The following is a 24,822-nucleotide window of genomic DNA, read 5'->3' as shown; positions in this document are numbered from 1 at the left end:
AACAGCAGCTGGATTTTGGAAACAGAAAGTATAGAATTAACAATAAATAAGGATGGAGAAGCTTTAATGTTATAGTGTTGTATAGAGAACTGTGAGTAGCTTCTATTACCGTTGTAACAAACAGACTCTTTTTCCTTCATGGCGTAAATGAGGAAGGCATTAACAACCAGACTTACAGCCAAGACAGCACACAGCAGATAAATAAGAGCATCAGCCGTACTGGTCTCTGAAACAAAAAACAATGTTTAATGTTACCTCCTTGTTACCATTACTTGTTTAATAACAAGAAAAACACTCAGTAGTTGATTTTCATAGATTTTATTCGACTCAATGTATAAGTTGAAACTTAAATGTTCAGATTTCCTAAATAACAGAACAATGTTACCTTCAATGTCCACTTTAGCCCCATTTCCAAACAGTATCTCTCCACATGTGGCCACAGCACAGTAGTAAGTTCCAGCATCAGAGGAGCTGATGTTCTTAGAGAAGTGATAAACGCAGCTTTTCTGAGTGTCAGATCTGTCTTCACATTCATCACGTCTATTTCCAACAGTGTAGAGGATGTTTGGATGAGATTTATCTGATCCGACTCTGAACCAGAACACACTGTGATCTCCTGAACATGTTTTAGTCTCAGAGTCAGAGAGGACTGAACACTGGAGAGTCTTCAAGTCTCCTGGACGGACTGGATCAGAGGCTGTCGGCTGCTGAACAACAGTGTAGTTCGATGTCCTCTGAGTGTTTCCTGTGTAATGCCAAACTGTGTTAAATGCATGCATTGAAGTTAAATAACATTTACACAATGAAGTGACAAATGATTCCTCTCCAAATACATGACTGCACAGTGATCTTCACAGCACTTCTTTTTCAGTTGTTCTGAAAATTGTCAGATTACTAATGTTCTTCTCAACTTTCAGATCCAATCTAGAGTCAGAAAACTCTGGTCCGTACACAGGGGTTGATTGTTTCCTAAATGTTACAGTTAATTTCAGATCATCTCTGACACTCTGCTTGTACCAGTGAAGACGTTTTACCGCGAAACACTAAATTACAGATCTTGCCAGTTTTACTGTTTCATAACATGTTAAAAGTTCCTTGTAGTGCGTTTAAAAGGTTCTTTTTTGTAAACATCTACATTCTGCAGCTTTTGATCAATGTGAAGCATGAGAAAAACTTTATAAAAGTAGACCACGAGATTACCTTTTAGTAACAGATACGTCCCACTCCATACCGTCTTTATAATCCACTCCGATACTGCACAGTGATACATGCCCTCGTCTTCTTGCCTTGTCCTCAGGATGGTCAGGTTGCTAAAATTGTCATCACTGTTTACCTGGAATCTGGAGGCTGGAAACTCTGGTGCGTACTCAGGCTGTGTAGATTTCTGCCGCGTCACGATTAATTTCAGTAAATCTCCGGCACTCTGCTTGTACCACTGGATGCTTCTACGACTGATCAGAGCGTTAGGAAAAGCACACGTGAAGGTTGCAGGTTCACCGAGTTCAACTGTGGTTACTGGCACCAGTGTATCTGAATGAAATTAAATGTACAATAGATTAATCCATAATTAAGAACTGAAGAATAATGTAAAAAAAAAAAAATAATAAGATAAAAGATAATCACACTAACCACCATACTCTACATCTAGTTTGCATTAAGACACATAAATGAGAAAATATAATGGTCATGATTGGACAGCACTTACATGCTTGATGAAGGAGAAGCAGTGTAACGCAGAACACGATCATCTTCACACTGACTTTATGAGGAAGCTTGTTTGTATTTCAGAGAGTGAAGGTGCTGACGTGTTCAAGATGCTCAGACCATCTAATGCTTCTGATTGGTTATCACAGAATATATATTCAAGGTGTATTTCCTGCCACAAACAAGTGAAGTCTGTTACCCCGCTCTCTCTCATGCACTCACTAAACTATTTGATGTTTTGACAGATTCTCATTTGTTTGACTTTCAGGAATTATGCAACATTTGTTCTCAACTTGGAATGGTTTTCAATTTTCATCCATTTCTGCTGATATATCTCTCTCTCACATACCAGATACCACTTCTCACTTTGCTTCATAGTAGAACAGACACTATTACATTTCGCTCCAGTGCGACACTTCTCAAATGGGAGGCTGCAGATTTATCAACATCAGCACAATTTAAATCCATCTACTAGTTTGGGCGTATAGTTTAGTGAGTGGAGTGATGCTGTGCAAGAATCAGACCTGGGTTCCTAGTCCTTTGGATCTCTGATAAAGCCCCATCCCTTAATCAGTGGTTACAAATTGTGTCCAATATTATTCCATTTGAAGCTTTCTCTACAGCATTAAAGGACAGACCCTTTTTGTTTTTCCGTACTTGGGATCCTTACTTTGATTACTTAGGCTTTAATGCCCCTCAAAGGATGAGATCTGGACTCACTGACCTGGCCTGGGTACGAGACACTGGCTCGTTATCATCAATTTAGTGGTAAACAGATGATAGAATTGCCTCGGATGCTCTCTCCCCCATATTTCTTTTTTTTTCTCTCTCTCTCTCTTCTTGTCTGTTTATCTTGTATTTTGTATAAGCACCTTGTTGATCATGTCTTGTTTATGTTTCTGTGCTGTCTGTTATTGCTTTGCGGAGTTCAATAAAAATATTGTTTAAAAAAAATAAAAAAGAATCAGACCTGGGGCCTCCAAGACAGAACAACGGTCGGTGGTGGCTATCGGAGCAGAGGGAAAGTTCAGCAGTAACGTTGTCTAGTGGCAGTAAATGAACAGTATGTTTGCCCATAAATAAACTCTTCAGCTCCTCAGTACACAAGAAGACTTGTAACATTATCCGTGTTATAGCTATCAATGCTAATGATGTTGAGTTTGCTAGAAGGGCAGTCTGGTCGCTCAAGTTCTACCATCGCCAATTTACCGTTTCCAAAATGTTAATAAGCATGGGTAAACGTTCTCTTAAATCTATGATCTGGGTGCTGCATCGGAGGCAACTGGACTTGTTTAAGTTTCTTGAAGACGTGTCACCCCTCATCCAAGAGGCTTCTTCACTTCTAACTAACTGGAGGGGAGTTGCAGGGTTTTAAACTCTGTGTGGGAGTGTCCTTACAGAGTCATTAAAGACACGTGAGCTCTGAGTTTCAGATTCATCAGGGTCACTTGTTAGTCGTTCGACCAGCCTTCATGTGGGTTGCTACGTCCAGGTGAGTCCAGGTGTGAATGGTTGTTAAGCTGTCTGGAGAGACAACTCAGTACAGTGTTGTAGGTGATAAGTAATGTCTAAGGTCACCTCCTCTGTTCAAAGACAGTCGTTCCAGTTCGACATCAATGGATTCCTTTACTCCTCTTTCAAACTATCTGTCTTCTCTGGCCAAGATGTTCACATTGTTGTCCTCAAAGGAATACGTTTCTCCTTCAGATGTAAGTGGATCTGCTCTGGATCTTTTTGCGGTCCAGTTTGGGTAACCAACCGTAGTACCTTCAACAGTAGCTGTTCTGCCTCTGTGTCTGCCAGCTTGTTGTTTCTGATGGCTGACTCTTTTGTTCTGATGTGATCTACTACCGGTATCTGTTCTGAAGCTACTGCAATGTTCAGTCACTTTGGCAACGACATCCTTCTCTGGTTGAGTGAGCTCTCTGTTGGACAAGTTTTTCACACACTCCTCTTGTATGTCCAGATGGGCTGTGATGTAGATGTACTTATTTTTCCAGGTGAGAGCTTCTGTTCTATGTGAGCTGCTTTGGCGTGCCTGTACAGAGATGATAAAGTACCTTGATTTACCATGACCTAGATGTCTGAGAGATTCTTGCACAGCATCACTCCATTCACTAAACTATACATCCCAACTAATAGATGGATTTAAATTGTGTTGATGTTGATCAATTGGCAGTCTCTGATTTGAGAAGCGACGCACTGTAGCTAAATGTAATTGTCTAATCACTGTCTGTTCTACTATGAAGCGAAGTGAGAAATGGTGTCTGGTGTCTGAGAGAGAGATATATCAGCAGAAATGGATAAAAACTGAAAGTTTAGAGAGTGCATGAGAGAGAGCGGTAACATGCTCCACATAGAGCAGGACAACATGTTTGTGGCAGGAAATGCACTTTGACTGTATATTCTGTGATAACCAATCAGAAGCATTAGATGGTCTGAGAGGCTTGAACACGTCACCACCTTCACACTCTGAAATAGGACAAGTTTCCACATAAAGTCAGTGTGTCAAGATGATCGTGTTCTGCGTTACACTGCTTCTCCTTCATCAAGGATGTAAGTGCTGTCGAATCAAGATGATTATATTTTCTCATTTAAGTATCTTAATGCAAACTAGATGTAGAGTATGGTGGTTAGTGTGATTTTTCAAGATTGCACTCTACTTGTTATTTACTGATTAATCTATTGTACATTTTAATTTCTTTTAGATGCTCTGGTTCCAGTGACCACAGTTCAACTTGGTGAATCTGTGACCTTCACATGTGTTCTACGTTTAGATGAGTTGGGCAGTGAACCTTTTTACTGGTACAAGCAGAGTGTCGGAGATGATCTGAAATTAATTGTATCATCAAGGTTACATTCAAAACCTGTTTTCGAACCAGAGTTTCCTGCTTCTAGACTTGATCTGAAAGTTGAGAAGAATATTAGTAAACTGACAATTTTGAGAACAACTGAAGAAGACGAGGGAATGTATCACTGTGCAGTCATAGACTGGGATAAGAATCTTTGGAGTGGAACCTATTTGTCATTAAAAGGTAAATATGTGATCTGTTTTTTGGAATCACTTTAACCACTTTCAGCTTCATTGTGTTGATGTTCTTTACCTTCACTGAAACATCACACAGGAAACACTCAGAGGACATCGAACTACACTGTTGTTCAGCAGCCGACAGCCTCTGATCCAGTCCGTCCAGGAGACTTGAAGACTCTCCAGTGTTCAGTCCTCTCTGACTCTGAGACTAAAACATGTCCAGGAGATCACAGTGTGTTCTGGTTCAGAGTCGGATCAGATAAATCTCATCCAAACATCCTCTACACTGATGGAAACAGACGTGATGAATGTGAAGACAGATCTAACACTCAGAAAAGCTGCGTTCATCACTTCTCTAAGAACATCAGCTCCTCTGATGCTGGAACTTACTACTGTGCTGTGGCCACATGTGGAGAGATACTGTTTGGAAATGGAGATAAAGTGGAAATTGAAGGTAACATTGTTCTATTATTTAGGAAATCTGAACATTTAAGTGTCAAGTTATACAATAAGTCAAATAAAATCTATGAGAACATGATCAACATTTACCCTTTAGTAATGTTACTTTTTTTTTCATTTTGATAATGTTTCAGGAACCAGTACGTGTTCACCGACAGCTGATGCTCTTATTTATCTGCTGTGTGCTGTCTTAGCTGTAAGTCTGGTTGTTATAGCCTTCCTCATTTACGCCATGAAGGAAAAAGAGTTTGGTTGTTACAACGGTAATAGAAGCTCCTCATAGTTCTTTATACAACACTATAACATGAAAGCTACTCCATCCTTATTTATTATTAATTCTATACTTTTTGTTTTGAAAATCCAGCTGCTGTTGCCGGGCAGAAAATCAGTGGTGGTCAAAGAAGTCAACAGGTGAGGAATTTAAATGATGGATTAACTTTATTGAAACAGTTGTGATTGTTTGTGTTTTTAACTTTGTCTTCTGGTGTATTTTCACAGAGAGATGATGACATGAGACTTTATTCTGCGGTTGTTTTCACCGTGATGAAAACTGACAGAGGTGTGATGAAGCATGCAGAAGCAGCAGAGACAGAGAGGATCTACACTGCTGTCAAGGCCTTTGGGTTGGATCAGTGACTTAAAATGATGTGTTTGGTTGATGTCAGTCCATTTAGAGCTCAGTAGGTTTATATACAGTAGCTAGTAGTGGCTATTAGGTAAAGCTTATATACACATTATACACATATAACTGTAGAAACAAGTTAGATTGAAAAAGGTGCATAGAAATACATTGAATGTGGAGTTGAACTCTTCCGATCGTGGTATTTACCTTCTTACGCTGTTTGGGGTCTCCAGAGGCTCCAATGTATCAGTGAAGGCACTGACATGTTAAATGGTTCAGATATCAGAGGATCTGATCAGAAAATAGAGAAAAACACTGATTTCTGATCAGTTCTACTAACATGTAACAAACTGTTTCAATAAATACAAAACTCTGTGCTTTGTAGTGCCAAACTATTGACTCCATCTGTTATTGTGTCGAACAAGTTTTAGTTATTCTGCAGATTTCCTGTCTCAGAATCACTGAAATTCAGCCGGTATTTAACTTTTACAAAATGTACATAGTGTGTGTACACTTCATGTAGTTTTTGTAGTGAGTTCAGATTACGTTTTTTCCTGATAAAAGACAATATAAATGTCCACAGACTTGTTGACAACAAGTCCTCTTACAGAAATACTGGCTGGTAATGCTGTTAATTACCAAGACAACTGATAAGCGGGAGCTCTCCACACAAACACTGACAAATATTTTTGGGGGACATACATAGTCTAAGATGTTACATGGGAAAACTCACTAATCAAACTGAGGTCCTCTGAACACAGAGAGGCTGCGTGTTAAAACAAACCACAGAGAATCAACCTACATTTCATTTCCTACATACAAGTATATTTCTGCAAAAACCACAGAGAACTTTAACATCGGCTCGAGTGTATCTGAAGTTAACCCTTATGTTGTGTTCCGGTCAAATCTGTCCGATTTAAAAGTTTTATCTCTGAAAAATGTACTTAATTTGATCAGACTGACCTAAGAGTCCATGACTTTGTCCACAAAGAGGATTTCAACACACAAAATAAATAGTATTTATTTGCATACAATTTTGTGTATTTTATTCAACTTTTGTACACTCTTGGTGTTCCCGGTCAAAAATGACAAGTCATTAGAAATGAATGGGGGAGACTACAATTAGTGTAAAAAACTGATCTCAGGTACATCCTCATTTGTCATATGGACAAACACACACACACACACACACACACATGCACACACACACACACACCTTGGTTCCCAGGCAACCACCACGGGAACATTAGCCCAGTAGAGTCTCTCTCCCGCGGGAACAACACCCGTTCTCAGAAAGTTGTTGGAACATTGTTTCAATAATATTGAACTTTTCTCGCAGCTTTGGTAGCCTATAAAAATGCTTTTTTGAGGCCTTGCTCACAGTTCATCGTGTGGCAGCACCATGGCACATCGATATACCATAAGAGAGGCTATTGATTACATATGTGATCACCACACTGGTGAGGAGGAGAGAGGCCAGGAAACTGACAGTGAGGATGGATTAGAGGAGGAAGTGTCAGAGGATGAAGACGACACAGAATATAATCCAGACCAAGAATTAACTGATGGGGAGAAATCCAGTGATGAAGAGGATGGCCATGCTGAGGCTGCTGTCACATTCAGGTCAAAGAATGGGAACTTATCCTGGTCTTCATCCCCACCTGAGACTCACCTAACCCTTAGACCGGGAACACCACAAGTGTTACTTTATGTGACTGTATAAAAGAATGAAATGGTTTAAAAACAAATGTCCTTGGTAACTTTTACCCTAAGTAGTCTGTAACAAACAATATACTATGTTTCATCTGATTATTTTTTATAGTCAAAATAATCCAGAAATTATGCTTTTTAGAACTCGAATTCAAGATGTATACGCTCAGATCAGTGAGGTATACAGGCCATACATAACAAATAGAAGTTCAAAACTTGTAATGTTCACAAGAACTGAAGTTGATAAAAAGATCTAACACAACAAGTAGTGATAATATATGTATTATACAGTTTTTATGATGAGTTTAAATGGAACGGTCATTTTTGACCGGGAACACAAAATTGTTTAACATGAAACGAACACAACATGAGGGTTAAAAGAGTAGCGTGGCTCCTCAGAGAACATGGCAGTGCATGGTGTGTGTGTGGTTGAGTAAGAGGGAGACAGAACAACGGTCGGTGGCTGCTCAGAGCAGGCAGGTGTTGGCTATCAGAGCAGAGGGAAAGTTCAGTGGTAAAGTCGTCTGGTGGCAGTAAATGAACAGTATGTTTGCCCATAAATAAACCCGTCAGTCTTGAGGACCTGAGGAGTTGGTCCTCCTGAGTTGTGCCATTCCTTTATGGAATGGTTGCTTTGTCTCCCCAATCTACAAATCTGTGCAGTCATGGCTGCATTCAACAGCATAAACTACATTACTCTGTTTATGCCTGGGTGATTTGTCCTGAGGATGGACAAGTTTCTGCCTCAGCATGTTGCCAGGTTTAAAGTGAACCAGGGTTTGATGCTAACGGAAGATCCATCTGAGTTTCTCAGATGTTCCTGCAACATAAGGAATGATGATGTTTTTACATTTTCTCATCTCCTCCTCTCCGTCTGTTCTGAATCTTTTAGGGGTCTTGACAAAGGTCCAGTTTGGGTAGCCACAGGTTTAAGGTGCTGCCCTGATGTGCTTCTTTTCCTTCTTGTTCCGCTTTGACTTTGTGGGTCCGGTCTCAGCCCGATGGTTTAGAGTTCTGATGAGCCCCAGCTTGTGCTCCATTGGGTGATGAGAGTCAATTAGCAAGAGTTGATGTGTGTGTGTAGGTTTTCTGTACACCTTATTGTTGAGGCTTCTTCTTCAGTGTGTACTGCACAGTCCAAGAAGGGCAGACGGTCTCCTCTGGCATCATCCTGTGTGAACTTGGTGTCATTGTATAGCTTTAAGTTTACTTCATGATTTGAGTGTTTATATTGAGTATGTATAGGTTTTCATTTGTAGTCTCTGTTCAGATTATGTTTTGTCTGCATTAAGTAAGTAGTGGTTTATGTCTGTGTTGGCTAGCCAGAGTCTATATAACCCCACATATTGTCTCATTTGGGAGGTCAGGTATGTTGAGTTAAGTCGCTGTTTATTTAAGTTGACCTCAGTTTAAGTTATCAGGGCCTTTATTTAGAGTTGTTATTTTCCTAATTTTTGTATTTGTGCCAGCATACTTTTTGATATTGTTTCTTGAATTGAGTTTATGAATAATTTTTTTTTTTTGGGACATTTACACCTTGTGTTCTTGAGCCTTTCCTGTTTGGTTCCTGACAAGCCTCCAATTTGAAAAGTGATACCATGAAGCAAAGTGAGAGGTGGTACAAATGTTGCACAATTCCTGAAATTCAAATAAATAAGAATCTGTAAAAATATCAAATAGTTTAGTGAATGCAGGAGAAACAGAGAGGTAACAGGTTTCACATAGAGCAGGACAACACCCATGTGGCAGGAAATGTACTTTGTATGTATATTCTGTGATAACCAATCAGAAGCATTGGATGGTCTGAGCGTCTTGAACACGTCACCACCTTCACTCTCTGAAATACAAACAAGCTTCCTCATAGAGTCAGTGTGTCAAGATGATCGTGTTCTGCGTTACACTGCTTCTCCTTCATCAAGGATGTAAGTGCTGTCCAATCATGACCATTATATTTTCTCATTTAAGTGTCTTAATGCAAACTAGATGTAGAGTATGGTGGTTAGTGTGATTATCTTTTATCTTTGTTAACATTATACTCTAATTGTCATTTACTGATTAATTTATTGTACGTTTCAATTTTCTTTTAGATGCTCTGGTTCCAGTGACCACAGTTCAACTTGGTGAACCTGTGACCTTCACATGTGTTCTGCCTTCTGATGAGGCGGGCGGTAAACGTCTTTTCTGGTACAAGCAGAGTGTCGGAGATGATATGAAATTAATTGTATCATTTATGAAACATTCAACCCCCGTATTCAAACCAGAGTTTTCTGACTCTAGATTGGATCTGAAAGTTGAGAAGCATATCAGTAAACTGACCATTTTGAGAACAACTGAAGAAGACGAGGGAATGTATCACTGTGCAGTCATAGACTGGAAAGACGGTTTTTGGAGTGGAACCTATTTGACATTAAAAGGTGAATATGTGATCTGTTTTTTGCAATGTTGGGGAGTCACTTTAACCACTTTCAGCTTCACTGTGTCAACTTTCTTTACCTTAACTGAAACATCACACAGGAAACACTCAGAGGACATCGAACTACACTGTTGTTCAGCAGCCGACAGCCTCTGATCCAGTCCGTCCAGGAGACTTGAAGACTCTCCAGTGTTCAGTCCTCTCTGACTCTGAGACTAAAACATGTTCAGGAGATCACAGTGTGTTCTGGTTCAGAGTCGGATCAGATAAATCTCATCCGAACATCCTCTACACTGATGGAAACAGACGTGATGAATGTGAAGACAGATCTGACACTCAGAAAAGCTGCGTTCATCACTTCTCTAAGAACATCAGCTCCTCTGATGCTGGAACTTACTACTGTGCTGTGGCCACATGTGGAGAGATACTGTTTGGAAATGGAGATAAAGTGGAAATTGAAGGTAACATTGTTCTATTATTTAGGAATTCTGAACATTTAAGTGTCAAGCTATACAATAAGTCAAATAAAATCTATGAGAACATGATCAACATTTACCCTTTAGTAATGGTAGTGTTTTTTTTCATTTTGTTAATGTTTCAGGAACCAGTACGGCTGATGCTCTTATTTATCTGCTGTGTGCTGTCTTGGCTGTAAGTCTGGTTGTTATAGCCTTCCTCATTTACGCCATGAAGGAAAAAGAGTCTGGTTGTTACAACGGTAATAGAAGCTACTCATAGTTCTCTATACAACACTATAACATTAAAGCTGCTCCATCCTTATTTATTGTTAATTCTATACTTTTTGTTTTGAAAATCCAGCTGCTGTTGCCGGGCAGAAAATCAGTGGTGGTCAAAAAAGTCAACAGGTGAGGAATTTAAATGATGGATTAACTTTATTGAAACAGTTGTGATTCTTTGTGTTTTTAACTTTGTCTTCTGGTGTATTTTCACAGAGAGATGTGGACATGAGACTTTATTCTGCAGTTGTTTTCACCGTGATGAAAACTGACAGAGGTGTGATGAAGCATGCAGAAGCAGCAGAGACAGAGAGGATCTACACTGCTGTCAAGGCCTTTGGGTTGGATCAGTGACTTAAAATGATGTGTTTGGTTGATGTCAGTCCATTTAGAGCTCAGTGGGTTTATATACAGTTGCTAGTCGTGACTATTAGGTAAAGCTTGTATACATACTATACACATATCACTGTAGAAACAAGTTAGATTTAATAGATGAATAGAAATATATTGAATGTGAGGTTGAACTCTTCTGATCATTGTATTTACCTTCTTACGCTGTTCGGGGTCTCCAGAGGCTCCAATGTTGCAGTGAAGGCACTGACATGTTACATGACTCAGATATCAGAGGATCTGATCAGAAAATAGAGGAAAACACTGATTTCTGATCAGTTCTACTAACATGTAACAAACTGATTCAATAAATACAAAACTCTGTGCTTTGTAGTGCCAAACTACTGACTTCATCTGTTATTGTGTCAAACAAGTTTTAGTTATTCTGCAGATTTCCTGTGACAGAATCACTGAAATTCAGCCGGTATTGCACTTTTACAAAATGTACATAGTGTGTGTACACTTCATGTAGTTTTTGTAGTGAGTTCAGATTACGTTTTTTCCTGATAAAAGACAATATAAATGTCCACAGACTTGTTGACAACAAGTCCTCTTACAGAAATACTGGCTGATAATGCTGTTAATTACCAAGACAACTGAGAAGCGGGAGCTCTCCTACAAAAACACTGACAAATATTTTTCGGGGACATACACAGTCTAAGATGTTACATGGGAAAACTCACTAATAAAACCGACGGTCCTCTGAACACAGAGAGGCTGCGTGTTATAACAAACCAAAAAGAATCAACCTACATTTCATTTCCTATGTACAAATACATTTCTGCAAAAACCACAGAGAACTTTAACATCGGCTCGAGTGTATCTGAAGTTAAAAGAGTAGCGTGGCTCCTCTGAGAACATGGCAGTGCATGGTGTGTGTGTGGTTGAATAAGAGGGAGACAGAACAACGGTCGGTGGCTGCTCAGAGCAGGCAGGTGTTGGCTATCAGAGCAGAGGGAAAGTTCAGCGGTAAAGTCGTCTGGTGCAGTAAATGAACAGTATGTTTGCCCATAAATAAACTCTTCAGTCTTGAGGACCTGAGGAGCTGGTCCTCCTGTGTTGTGCCATTCCTTTATGGAAAGGTTGCTTTGTCTCCCCAATCTACAAATCTGTGCAGTCATGGCTGCATTCAACAGCATAAACTACATTACTCTGTTTATGCCTGGGTGTTTTGTCCTGAGGATGGACAAGTTTCTGCCTCAGCGTGTTGCCAGGTTTAAAGTGAACCAGGGTTTGATGCTAATGCAAGATCCATTTGAGTTTCTCAGATGTTCCTCCAACATAAAGAATGATGATGTTTTTACATTTTCTCATCTCCTCCTCTCCGACTGTTCTGGATCTTTTACGGGTCTTGACACAGGTCCAGTTTGGGTAGCCACAGGTTTAAGATGCTGCCCTGATGTGCTTCTTTTCCTTCTTGTTCCGCTTTGACTTTGTGGGTCCGGTCTCAGCCCGATGGTTTAGAGTTCTGATGAGCCCCAGCTTGTGCTCCATTGGGTGATGAGAGTCAATTAGCAAGTGTTGATGTGTGTGTGTAGGTTTTCTGTACACCTTATTGTTGAGGCTTCTTCTTCAGTGTGTACTGCACAGACCAAGAAGGGCAGACTGTCTCCTCTGGCATCATCCTGTGTGAACTTGGTGTTATTGTATAGCTTTAAGTTTACTTCATGATCTGAGTGTTTATATTGAGTATGTATAGGTTTTCATTTGTAGTCTCTGTTCACATCATGTTTCGTTTGCATTATGGAAGTAGTGGTTTATGTCTGTGTTGGCTAGCCAGAGTCTATATAACCCCACATATTGTCTCATTTGGGAGGTCAGGTATGTTGAGTTAAGTCGCTGTTTATTTAAGTTGACTTCAGTTTAAATTATCAGGGCCCTTATTTAGAGTTGTTATTTTCCTAATTTTTGTATTTGTACTAGTATACTTTTTGATATTGTTTCTTGAATTGAGTTTATGAATAATTTTTTTTTTTTTTGGACATTTACACCTTGTGTTCTTGAGCCTTTTCTGTTTGGTCCCTGACAAGCCTCCAATTTGAAAAGTGTTACTAAGAAGCAAAGTGAGAGGTGGTACAAATGTTGCACAATTCCTGAAATTCAAATAAATAAGAATCTGTAAAAATATCAAATAGTTTAGTGAATGCATGAGAGAGAGAGAGGTAACAGGTTTCACATAGAGCAGGACAACACCCGTGTGGCAGGAAATGTACTTTGTATGTATATTCTGTGATAACCAATCAGAAGCATTGGATTGTCTGAGCGTCTTGAGCACGTCACCACCTTCACTCTCTGAAATACAAACAAGCTTCCTCATAGAGTCAGTGTGTCATGATGATTGTGTTCTGCGTTACACTGCTTCTCCTTCATCAAGGATGTAAGTGCTGTCGAATCATGACCATTATATTTTCTTATTTAAGTATCTTAATGCAAACTAGATGTAGAGTATGGTGGTTAGTGTGATTATCTTTTATCTTTGTTAACATTATACTCTAATTGTCATTTACTGATTAATTTATTGTATGTTTTAATTTCTTTTAGATGCTCTGGTTCCAGTGACCACAGTTCAACTTGGTGAACCTGTGACCTTCACATGTGTTCTGACTTCTGATGAGGCGGGCGGTAAACGTCTTTACTGGTTCAAACAGAGTGTCGGAGATGATCTGAAATTAATTGTAACATTTATGAAACATTCAACTCCTGTGTTTGGACCAGAGTTTTCTGACTCTAGATTGGATCTGAAAGTTGAGAAGCATATTAGTAATCTGACCTTTTTGAGAACAACTGAAGAAGACGAGGGAATGTATCACTGTGGAGTCATAGACTGGAAAGACGGTTTTTGGAGTGGAACCTATTTGACATTAAAAGGTGAATATGTGATCTGTTTTTTGCAATGTTGGGGAGTCACTTTAACCACTTTCAGCTTCACTGTGTCAACTTTCTTTACCTTAACTGAAACATCACACAGGAAACACTCAGAGGACATCGAACTACACTGTTGTTCAGCAGCCGACAGCCTCTGATCCAGTCCGTCCAGGAGACTTGAAGACTCTCCAGTGTTCAGTCCTCTCTGACTCTGAGACTAAAACATGTCCAGGAGATCACAGTGTGTTCTGGTTCAGAGTCGGATCAGATAAATCTCATCCAAACATCCTCTACACTGATGGAAACAGACGTGATGAATGTGAAGACAGATCTGACACTCAGAAAAGCTGCGTTCATCACTTCTCTAAGAAGGTCAACTCCTCTGATGCTGGAACTTACTACTGTGCTGTGGCCACATGTGGAGAGATACTGTTTGGAAATGGAGCTAAAGTGGAAATTGAAGGTAACATTGTTCTATTATTTAGGAAATCTGAACATTTAAGTGTCAAGTTATACAATAAGTCAAATAAAATCTATGAGAACATGATAAACATTTACCCTTTAGTAATGTTACTTTTTTTTTTTCATTTTGATAATGTTTCAGGAACCAGTACGGCTGATGCTCTTATTTATCTGCTGTGTGCTGTCTTGGCTCTATGTCTGGTTGTTATAGCCTTCCTCATTTACGCCATGAAGGAAAAAGAGTCTGGTTGTTACAACGGTAATAGAAGCTCCTCATAGTTCTCTATACAACACTATAACATTAAAGCTGCTCCATCCTTATTTATTGTTAATTCTGTACTTTTTGTTTTGAAAATCCAGCTGCTGTTGCCGGGCAGAAAATCAGTGGTGGTCAAAAAAGTCAACAGGTGAGGAATTTAAATGATGGATTGACTTTATTGAAACAGTTGTGATTGTTTGTGTTTTTTAACTTTGTCTTCTGGTGTATTTTCACAGAGAGATGTGGACATGAGACTTTATTCTGCGGTTGTTTTCACCGTGATGAAAACTGACAGAGGTGTGATGAAGCATGCAGAAGCAGCAGAGACAGAGAGGATCTACACTGCTGTCAAGGCCTTTGGGTTGGATCAGTGACTTAAAATGACGTGTTTGGTTGATGTCAGTCCATTTAGAGCTCAGTGGGTTTATATACAGTAGCTAGTCGTGACTATTAGGTAAAGCTTGTATACATACTATACACATATCACTGTAGAAACAAGTTAGATTTAATAGATGAATAGAAATATATTGAATGTGTGGTTGAACTCTTCTGATCATTGTATTTACCTTCTTATGCTGTTCGGGGTCTCCAGAGGCTCCAATGTATCAGTGAAGTTACTGACATGTTTCATGACTCAGATATCAGAGGATCTGATCAGAAAATAGAGGAAAACACTGATTTCTGATCAGTTCTACTAACATGTAACAAACTGATTCAATAAATACAAAACTCTGTGCTTTGTAGTGCCAAACTACTGACTTCATCTGTTATTGTGTCAAATAAGTTTTAGTTATTCTGCAGATTTCCTGGCTCAGAATCACTGAAATCCAGCCGGTATTGAATTTTACAAAATGTACATAGTGTGTGTACACTTCATGAAGTATTTGTAGTGAGTTCAGATGAAGTTATTTACTAATAGAAGACAATATAAATTTCCACAGACTTGTTGACAGAAATACTGGCTGATAATGCTGTTAATTACCAAGACAACTGAGAAGCGGGACCTCTCCTACAAAAACACTGACAAATATTTTTCGGGGACATACACAGTCTAAGATGTTACATGGGAAAACTCACTAATAAAACTGAGGTCCTCTGAACACAGAGAGGCTGCGTGTTATAACAAACCAAAAAGAATCAACCTACATTTAATTTCCTATGTACAAATACATTTCTGCAAAAACCACAGAGAACTTTAACATCGGCTCGAGTGTATCTGAAGTTAAAAGAGTAGCGTGGCTCCTCTGAGAACATGGCAGTGCATGGTGTGTGTGTGGTTGAATAAGAGGGAGACAGAACAACGGTCGGTGGCTGCTCAGAGCAGGCAGGTGTTGGCTATCAGAGCAGAGGGAAAGTTCAGCGGTAAAGTCGTCTGGTGGCAGTAAATGAACAGTATGTTTGCCCATAAATAAACTCTTCAGTCTTGACCTGAGGAGTTGGTCCTCCTGTGTTGTGCCATTCCTTTATGGAAAGGTTGCTTTGTCTCCCCAATCTACAAATCTGTGCAGTCATGGCTGCATTCAACAGCATAAACTACATTACTCTGTTTATGCCTGGGTGTTTTGTCCTGAGGATGGACAAGTTTCTGCCTCAGCATGTTGGTAGGTTTAAAGTGAACCGGGGTTTGATGCTAACGGAAGATCCATCTGAGTTTCTCAGATGTTTCTGCAACATAAGGAATGATGATGTTTTTACATTTTCTCATCTCCTCCTCTCCGTCTGTTCTGAATCTTTTAGGGGTCTTGACAAAGGTCCAGTTTGGGTAGCCACAGGTTTAAGATGCTGCCCTGATGTGCTTCTTTTCCTTCTTGTTCCGCTTTGACTTTGTGGGTCCGGTCTCAGCCCGATGGTTTAGAGTTCTGATGAGCCCCAGCTTGTGCTCCATTGGGTGATGAGAGTCAATTAGCAAGTGTTGGTCTGTGTGTAGGTTTTCTGTACACCTTATTGTTGAGGCTTCTTATTCAGTGTGTACTGCACAGACCAAGAAGGGCAGACTGTCTCCTCTGGCATCATCCTGTGTGAACTTGGTGTAATTGTATAGCTTTAAGTTTACTTCATGATTTGAGTGTTTATATTGAGTATGTATAGGTTTTCATTTGTGGTCTCTGTTCACATTATGTTTCGTTTGCATCATGGAAGTAGTGGTTTATGTCTGTGTTGGCTCGCCAGAGTCTATATAACCCCACACAGGGATGGACTGGCCATTGGGCAATGTGGGCAAATGCCACTGCGGCTGCCAAAAAAATAAATAATTAATTGAATGAATAAACATATGGATTGAAATAAAACAAATCTACCTGCATTTTTTTTTTTTTTTTGAATAGTTGTTTGCAAAAGTTAAAATGAAGCAATGCCTTCTGGGAATTTCAAGACTGAATCGAGTGGACGTCTGAGTGTGGTTGTTGGAGGTTGGAAGTTGGAAGTTGACTGAGTTTAAGCTTGCAAAAACATGAATTGAAGTATCAAGCGACACAAGGTGGGTGCGGAGAAAAGGACAGAAATCTCTGAGAGCACTGTTGGTCGACGGTGAAAAATGCTGTAAACCAGCTGATTTTTTTTTAAATCAAGTGCAGCTTCAGCTTGCACTAGCGCTAATACTGTTAGCACCAGCACACCAGGGAGAAAGACAGGACAGTGAGGAATATGAGCAAGAGGAGGATGAAGAGGTAGACATGGATGACTGCGTGACGGTAAGACACGTTTGTATTATGGAGCGGCTGGCTCTGATGATTTATTAATGCGTTTTATGTATTGGGGTGCAGTTGTTTATAGCTTGGGAATTTACGTTCACTATCACCGGGGCTATCAAAAGTGCCTGTTCTTTATGTGCGTCAAAAATTGCGCGTGGGCGCGCGCACTCCTCTTCCGTGGGCCGCTGGTGGGTGCAAATGCCAGGGCCGTTTTTTGTTCCCAGTTCGTCACTGACCCCACATATTGTCTCATTTGGGAGGTCAGGTATGTTGAGTTAAGTCGCTGTTTATTTAAGTTGACCTCAGTTTAAGTTATCAGGGCCCTTATTTAGAGTTGTTATTTTCCTATTTTTTGTCTTTGTATCAATATACTTTGGGATATTGTTTCTTGAGTTGAGTTTATAAATAAATTAATATTTTTTCGGACATTTACACCTCGTGTTCTTGAGCCTTTTCTGTTTGGTTCCTGACAAGCCTCCAATTTTAAAAGTGTTACTATGAAGCAAAGTGAGAGGTGGTGCAAATGTTGCACAATTCCTGAAATTCAAATAAATACGAATCTATCAAAACATCAATTAGTTTAGTGAATGCATGAGAGAGAGAGAGGTAACATGCTTCACATAGAGCAGGACAACATGTTTGTGGCAGGAAATGTACTTTGACTGTATATTCTGTGATAACCAATCAGAAGCATTGGATGGTCTGAGCGTCTTGAACACGTCACCACCTTCACTCTCTTAAATACAAACAAGCTTCCTCATAAAGTCAGTGTGAAGATGATCATGTTCTGCGTTACACTGCTTCTCCTTCATCAAGGATGTAAGTGCTGTCGAATCATGACCATTATATTTTCTCAACTAAGTATCAATATAAAACTAGACAGACTAGTAGAGTATGTTGGTTCGTGTGATTATGTTTTATCTTATTCATCTTTTTACATTATACTCTAATTGTCATTTACTGATTAATCTACTTTACATTTGAATTTCTTTTAGATTCTCTGGTTCCAGTGACCACAGTTCTCCATGTTTCAGGAACCAGTCCGTCGTCACTTCCAGCTAATGTACTTATTTATCTGCCGTTGGCTGCCTTGGCTTTAAGTCTGGTTGTTATAAACATCCTCATAGTCTGTTCTACTATGAAGCAAAGTGAGAAGTGGTATCTGGTGTCTGAGAGAGAGATATATCAGCAGAAATGGATAAAAATTGAAAACCATTCCAAGTGGAGAACAAATGTTGCATAATTCCTGAAAGTCAAACAAATGAGAATCTGTCAAAACATCAATTAGTTTAGTGAGTGCATGAGAGAGAGAGGGGTAACAGACTTCACTTGTTTGTGGCAGGAAATACACCTTGACTGTATATTCTGTGATAACCAATCAGAAGCATTAGATGGTCTGAGCGTCTTGAACACGTCACCACCTTCACTCTCTGAAATACAAACAAACTTTCTCATGAAGTCAGTGTGAAGATGATCGTGTTCTGCGTTACACTGCTTCTCCTTCATCAAGGATGTAAGTGCTGTCCAATCATGACCATTATATTTTCTCGTTTAAGTATCTTAATGCAAACTAGAGGTAGAGTATGGTGGTTAGTGTGATTATCTTTTATCTTTTAACATTATACTCTAATTGTCATTCACTGATAAATCTATTGTACATTTTAATTTCTTTTAGATGCTCTGGTTCCAGTGACCACAGTTCAACTTGGTGGAGAGATACTGTTTGGAAATGGAGCTAAAGTGCACATTGAGGGTAACATTGTTCTATTAATTAGACATTTTTAACAATTAACTATCAAGTCAAATAAAATCCATGAAAATTAACTATTGAGTGTTTGTTCTTATATTTTAAATAATTAATGGTAACAATGAGGTAACATTAAAGATGATCAAATTTCCCCCTTTGGTGATTTTCTTTGATTTTTCCTTTTGATTATGTTTCAGGACCCATTATGGCTGATGTACTTCTTTATCTGCTGTGTGCTACCTTGGCTTTAAGTCTGGTTGTTAATGTCTTCCTCCTTTACTGTTACATCGGTAATAGAAGTTACTCATAGTCCTCTATACAACACTATAACATTAAAGCTACTCAATCTTTATCTATTAAATATATACTTTCTGTTTCAAAATCCAGCTGCTGTTGCCGGGCAGAAAATCAGTGGTGGCCAAAGAAGTCAAAAGGTGAGGAATTTAAATGATGGATTAACTTTATTGAAACAGTTGTGATTGTTTGTGTTTTTAACTTCATCCTCTGGTGTATTTTCACAGAGAGATGTGCACATAGACTTTATTCTGCGGTTGTTTTCACTGTGATGAAAACTGACAGAGGTGTGATGAAGCATGCAGAAGCAGCAGAGACAGAGAGGATCTACACTGCTGTCAAGGCCTTTGGGTTGGATCAGTGACTTAAAATGATGTGTTTGGTTGATGTCAGTCTATTTAGAGCTCAGTGGGTTTATATACAGTAGCTAGTAGTGGCTGTTAGGTAAAGCTTATATACACATTATAGACATATAACTGTAGAAACAAGTTAGATTTAAATAGATAATAGAAATATATTGAATGTGTGGTTGAACTCTTCCGATCACTGTATTTACCTTCTTTTGCTGTTCGGGGTCTCCAGAGGCTCCAATGTATCAGTGAAGTTACTGACATGTTTCATGGCTCAGATATCAGAGGATCTGATCAAACATTAGAGAAGAACACTGATTTCTGGTCAGTGTTACTAATATGTAACAAACCGTTTTAATAAATACAAAACTCTGTGCTTTCTAGTGCCAAACTACTGACTCTATCTGTTATTGTGTCAAACAAGTTTTAGTTATTCTGCAGATTTCCTGTGACAGAATCACTGAAATTCAGCCGGTATTGCACTTTTACAAAATGTACATAGTGTGTGTACACTTCATGTAGTTTTTGAAGTGAGTTCAGATGAAGTTATTTCCTGATAGAAGACAATATAAATTTCTACAGACTTGTTGACAACAAGTCCTCTTACAGAAATACTGGCTGATTAATGCTCTTGAATTAACAAGACAACTGAGAAGCGGGAGCTCTCCTACTAAAACAATGACAAATATTTTTCGGGGACATACACAGTCTAAGATGTTTCATGGGAAAACTCACTAATAAAACTGAGGTCCTCTGAACACAGAGAGGCTGCGTGTTAAAACAAACCAAAAAGAATCAACCTACATTTCATTTCCTATGTACAAATACATTTCTGCAAAAACCACAGAGAACTTTAACATCGGCTCGAGTGTATCTGAAGTTAAAAGAGTAGCGTGGCTCCTCTGAGAACATGGCAGTGCATGGTGTGTGTGTGGTTGAATAAGAGGGAGACAGAACAACGGTAGGTGGCTGCTCAGAGCAGGCAGGTGTTGGCTATCAGAGCAGAGGGAAAGTTCAGCAGTAAAGTCGTCTGGTGCAGTAAATGAACAGTATGTTTGCCCATAAATAAACTCTTCAGTCTTGAGGACCTGAGGAGTTGGTCCTCCTGTGTTGTGCCATTCCTTTATGGAACAGTTGCTTTGTCTCCCCAATGTACAAACCTGTGCAGTCATGGCTGCATTCAACAGCATAAACTACATTACTCTGTTTATGCCTGGGTGTTTTGTCCTGAGGATGGACAAGTTTCTGCCTCAGCGTGTTGCCAGGTTTAAAGTGAACCGGGGTTTGATGCTAACGGAAGATCCATCTGAGTTTCTCAGATGTTCCTGCAACATAAGGAATGATGATGTTTTTACATTCTCTCATCTCCTCCTCTCCGTCTGTTCTGAATCTTTTAGGGGTCTTGACACAGGTCCAGTTTGGGTAGCCACAGGTTTAAGATGCTCCCCTGATGTGCTTCTTTTCCTTCTTGTTCCGCTTTGACTTTGTGGGTCCGGTCTCAGCCCGATGGTTTAGAGTTCTGATGAGACCCAGCTTGTGCTCCATTGGGTGATGAGAGTCAATTAGCAAGTGTTGGTCTGTGTGTGTAGGTTTTCTGTACACCTTATTGTTGAGGCTTCTTCTTCAGTGTGTACTGCACAGTCCAAGAAGGGCAGACTGTCTCCTCTGGCATCATCCTGTGTGAACTTGGTGTTATTGTATAGCTTTAAGTTTACTTCATGATTTGAGTGTTTATATTGAGTATGTATAGGTTTTCATTTGTAGTCTCTGTTCAGATTATGTTTCGTCTGCATTAAGTAAGTAGTGATTTATGTCTGTGTTGGCTAGCCAGAGTCTATATAACCCCACGTATTGTCTCATTTGGGAGGTCAGGTATGTTGAGTTAAGTCGCTGTTTATTTAAGTTGACCTCAGTTTAAGTTATCAGGGCCTTTATTTAGAGTTGTTATTTTCCTAATTTTTGTATTTGTGCCAGCATACTTTTTGATATTGTTTCTTGAATTGAGTTTATGAATAATTTTTTTTTTTTTGGGACATTTACACCTTGTGTTCTTGAGCCTTTTCTGTTTGGTTCCTGACAAGCCTCCAATTTGAAAAGTGATACCATGAAGCAAAGTGAGAGGTGGTACAAATGTTGCACAATTCCTGAAATTCAAATAAATAAGAATCTGTAAAAATATCAAATAGTTTAGTGAATGCAGGAGAAACAGAGAGGTAACAGGTTTCACATAGAGCAGGACAACACCCGTGTGGCAGGAAATGTACTTTGTATGTATATTCTGTGATAACCAATCAGAAGCATTGGATGGTCTGAGCGTCTTGAACACGTCACCACCTTCACTCTCTGAAATACAAACAAGCTTCCTCATAGAGTCAGTGTGTCAAGATGATCGTGTTCTGCGTTACACTGCTTCTCCTTCATCAAGGATGTAAGTGCTGTCCAATCATGACCATTATATTTTCTCATTTAAGTGTCTTAATGCAAACTAGATGTAGAGTATGGTGGTTAGTGTGATTATCTTTTATCTTTGTTAACATTATACTCTAATTGTCATTTACTGATTAATTTATTGTACGTTTCAATTTCTTTTAGATGCTCTGGTTCCAGTGACCACAGTTCAACTTGGTGAACCTGTGACCTTCACATGTGTTCTGCCTTCTGATGAGGCGGGCGGTAAACGTCTTTTCTGGTACAAGCAGAGTGTCGGAGATGATATGAAATTAATTGTATCATTTATGAAACATTCAACCCCCGTATTCAAACCAGAGTTTTCTGACTCTAGATTGGATCTGAAAGTTGAGAAGCATATCAGTAAACTGACCATTTTGAGAACAACTGAAGAAGACGAGGGAATGTATCACTGTGGAGTCATAGACTGGAAAGACGGTTTTTGGAGTGGAACCTATTTGACATTAAAAGGTGAATATGTGATCTGTTTTTTGCAATGTTGGGGAGTCACTTTAACCACTTTCAGCTTCACTGTGTCAACTTTCTTTACCTTAACTGAAACATCACACAGGAAACACTCAGAGGACATCGAACTACACTGTTGTTCAGCAGCCGACAGCCTCTGATCCAGTCCGTCCAGGAGACTTGAAGACTCTCCAGTGTTCAGTCCTCTCTGACTCTGAGACTAAAACATGTTCAGGAGATCACAGTGTGTTCTGGTTCAGAGTCGGATCAGATAAATCTCATCCGAACATCCTCTACACTGATGGAAACAGACGTGATGAATGTGAAGACAGATCTGACACTCAGAAAAGCTGCGTTCATCACTTCTCTAAGAACATCAGCTCCTCTGATGCTGGAACTTACTACTGTGCTGTGGCCACATGTGGAGAGATACTGTTTGGAAATGGAGATAAAGTGGAAATTGAAGGTAACATTGTTCTATTATTTAGGAATTCTGAACATTTAAGTGTCAAGCTATACAATAAGTCAAATAAAATCTATGAGAACATGATCAACATTTACCCTTTAGTAATGGTAGTGTTTTTTTTCATTTTGTTAATGTTTCAGGAACCAGTACGGCTGATGCTCTTATTTATCTGCTGTGTGCTGTCTTGGCTGTAAGTCTGGTTGTTATAGCCTTCCTCATTTACGCCATGAAGGAAAAAGAGTCTGGTTGTTACAACGGTAATAGAAGCTACTCATAGTTCTCTATACAACACTATAACATTAAAGCTGCTCGATCCTTATTTATTGTTAATTCTATACTTTTTGTTTTGAAAATCCAGCTGCTGTTGCCGGGCAGAAAATCAGTGTTGGTCAAAAAAGTCAACAGGTGAGGAATTTAAATGATGGATTAACTTTATTGAAACAGTTGTGATTCTTTGTGTTTTTAACTTTGTCTTCTGGTGTATTTTCACAGAGAGATGTGGACATGAGACTTTATTCTGCAGTTGTTTTCACCGTGATGAAAACTGACAGAGGTGTGATGAAGCATGCAGAAGCAGCAGAGACAGAGAGGATCTACACTGCTGTCAAGGCCTTTGGGTTGGATCAGTGACTTAAAATGATGTGTTTGGTTGATGTCAGTCCATTTAGAGCTCAGTGGGTTTATATACAGTTGCTAGTCGTGACTATTAGGTAAAGCTTGTATACATACTATACACATATCACTGTAGAAACAAGTTAGATTTAATAGATGAATAGAAATATATTGAATGTGTGGTTGAACTCTTCTGATCATTGTATTTACCTTCTTACGCTGTTCGGGGTCTCCAGAGGCTCCAATGTTGCAGTGAAGGCACTGACATGTTACATGACTCAGATATCAGAGGATCTGATCAGAAAATAGAGGAAAACACTGATTTCTGATCAGTTCTACTAACATGTAACAAACTGATTCAATAAATACAAAACTCTGTGCTTTGTAGTGCCAAACTACTGACTTCATCTGTTATTGTGTCAAATAAGTTTTAGTTATTCTGCAGATTTCCTGTCTCAGAATCACTGAAATCCAGCCGGTATTGAATTTTACAAAATGTACATAGTGTGTGTACACTTCATGTAGTTTTTGTAGTGAGTTCAGATTACGTTTTTTCCTGATAAAAGACAATATAAATGTCCACAGACTTGTTGACAACAAGTCCTCTTACAGAAATACTGGCTGATAATGCTGTTAATTACCAAGACAACTGAGAAGCGGGACCTCTCCTATAAAAACACTGACAAATATTTTTCGGGGACATACACAGTCTAAGATGTTACATGGGAAAACTCACTAATAAAACCGACGGCCTCTGAACACAGAGAGGCTGCGTGTTATAACAAACCAAAAAGAATCAACCTACATTTCATTTCCTATGTACAAATACATTTCTGCAAAAACCACAGAGAACTTTAACATCGGCTCGAGTGTATCTGAAGTTAAAAGAGTAGCGTGGCTCCTCTGAGAACATGGCAGTGCATGGTGTGTGTGTGGTTGAATAAGAGGGAGACAGAACAACGGTCGGTGGCTGCTCAGAGCAGGCAGGTGTTGGCTATCAGAGCAGAGGGAAAGTTCAGCGGTAAAGTCGTCTGGTGCAGTAAATGAACAGTATGTTTGCCCATAAATAAACTCTTCAGTCTTGAGGACCTGAGGAGC

The 24,822-nt window shown here is 39.3% G+C and overlaps 4 protein-coding genes across 4 annotated transcripts; 3 read left to right on the top strand and 1 right to left on the bottom strand.

The window, feature by feature from the left end:
- Positions 1 to 210: 210 nt before the first annotated feature.
- On the bottom strand, positions 211 to 2,080 carry LOC115568673 (uncharacterized). Its single transcript, XM_030396179.1, has 4 exons — positions 2,071 to 2,080; positions 1,201 to 1,530; positions 386 to 745; positions 211 to 224 (listed from the first exon to the last, which is right to left on the bottom strand). Exons 1-4 carry the CDS (start codon positions 2,078 to 2,080, stop codon positions 211 to 213), a joined length of 714 nt encoding a protein of 237 aa, XP_030252039.1.
- A 7,559-nt stretch (positions 2,081 to 9,639) lies between these two features.
- Positions 9,640 to 11,236, top strand: LOC115568734 (uncharacterized). The gene is made up of 5 exons (XM_030396295.1): positions 9,640 to 9,940; positions 10,041 to 10,400; positions 10,610 to 10,657; positions 10,759 to 10,805; positions 10,893 to 11,236. The coding sequence occupies exons 1-5, from the start codon at positions 9,736 to 9,738 to the stop codon at positions 11,028 to 11,030; spliced, it is 798 nt and encodes a 265-aa protein (XP_030252155.1). The 5' UTR covers positions 9,640 to 9,735; the 3' UTR covers positions 11,031 to 11,236.
- Positions 11,237 to 13,621: 2,385 nt separating this feature from the next.
- On the top strand, positions 13,622 to 15,395 carry LOC115568732 (uncharacterized). Its single transcript, XM_030396293.1, has 5 exons — positions 13,622 to 13,934; positions 14,035 to 14,394; positions 14,536 to 14,652; positions 14,754 to 14,800; positions 14,889 to 15,395. The coding sequence occupies exons 1-5, from the start codon at positions 13,751 to 13,753 to the stop codon at positions 15,024 to 15,026; spliced, it is 846 nt and encodes a 281-aa protein (XP_030252153.1). The 5' UTR covers positions 13,622 to 13,750; the 3' UTR covers positions 15,027 to 15,395.
- A 6,442-nt stretch (positions 15,396 to 21,837) lies between these two features.
- Positions 21,838 to 24,119, top strand: LOC115568672 (uncharacterized). The gene is made up of 6 exons (XM_030396177.1): positions 21,838 to 21,847; positions 22,326 to 22,652; positions 22,753 to 23,112; positions 23,322 to 23,369; positions 23,471 to 23,517; positions 23,605 to 24,119. The coding sequence occupies exons 1-6, from the start codon at positions 21,838 to 21,840 to the stop codon at positions 23,740 to 23,742; spliced, it is 930 nt and encodes a 309-aa protein (XP_030252037.1). The 3' UTR covers positions 23,743 to 24,119.
- The last annotated feature ends 703 nt before the right edge of the window (positions 24,120 to 24,822 follow it).

The sequence above is a fragment of the Sparus aurata genome, chromosome 18, assembly GCF_900880675.1.
Source record: "Sparus aurata chromosome 18, fSpaAur1.1, whole genome shotgun sequence".
Classification (NCBI taxonomy): domain Eukaryota; kingdom Metazoa; phylum Chordata; class Actinopteri; order Spariformes; family Sparidae; genus Sparus; species Sparus aurata.
Note: the sequence above shows the minus strand (reverse complement) of the source record. Positions and strands in the feature narration are given on the sequence as shown.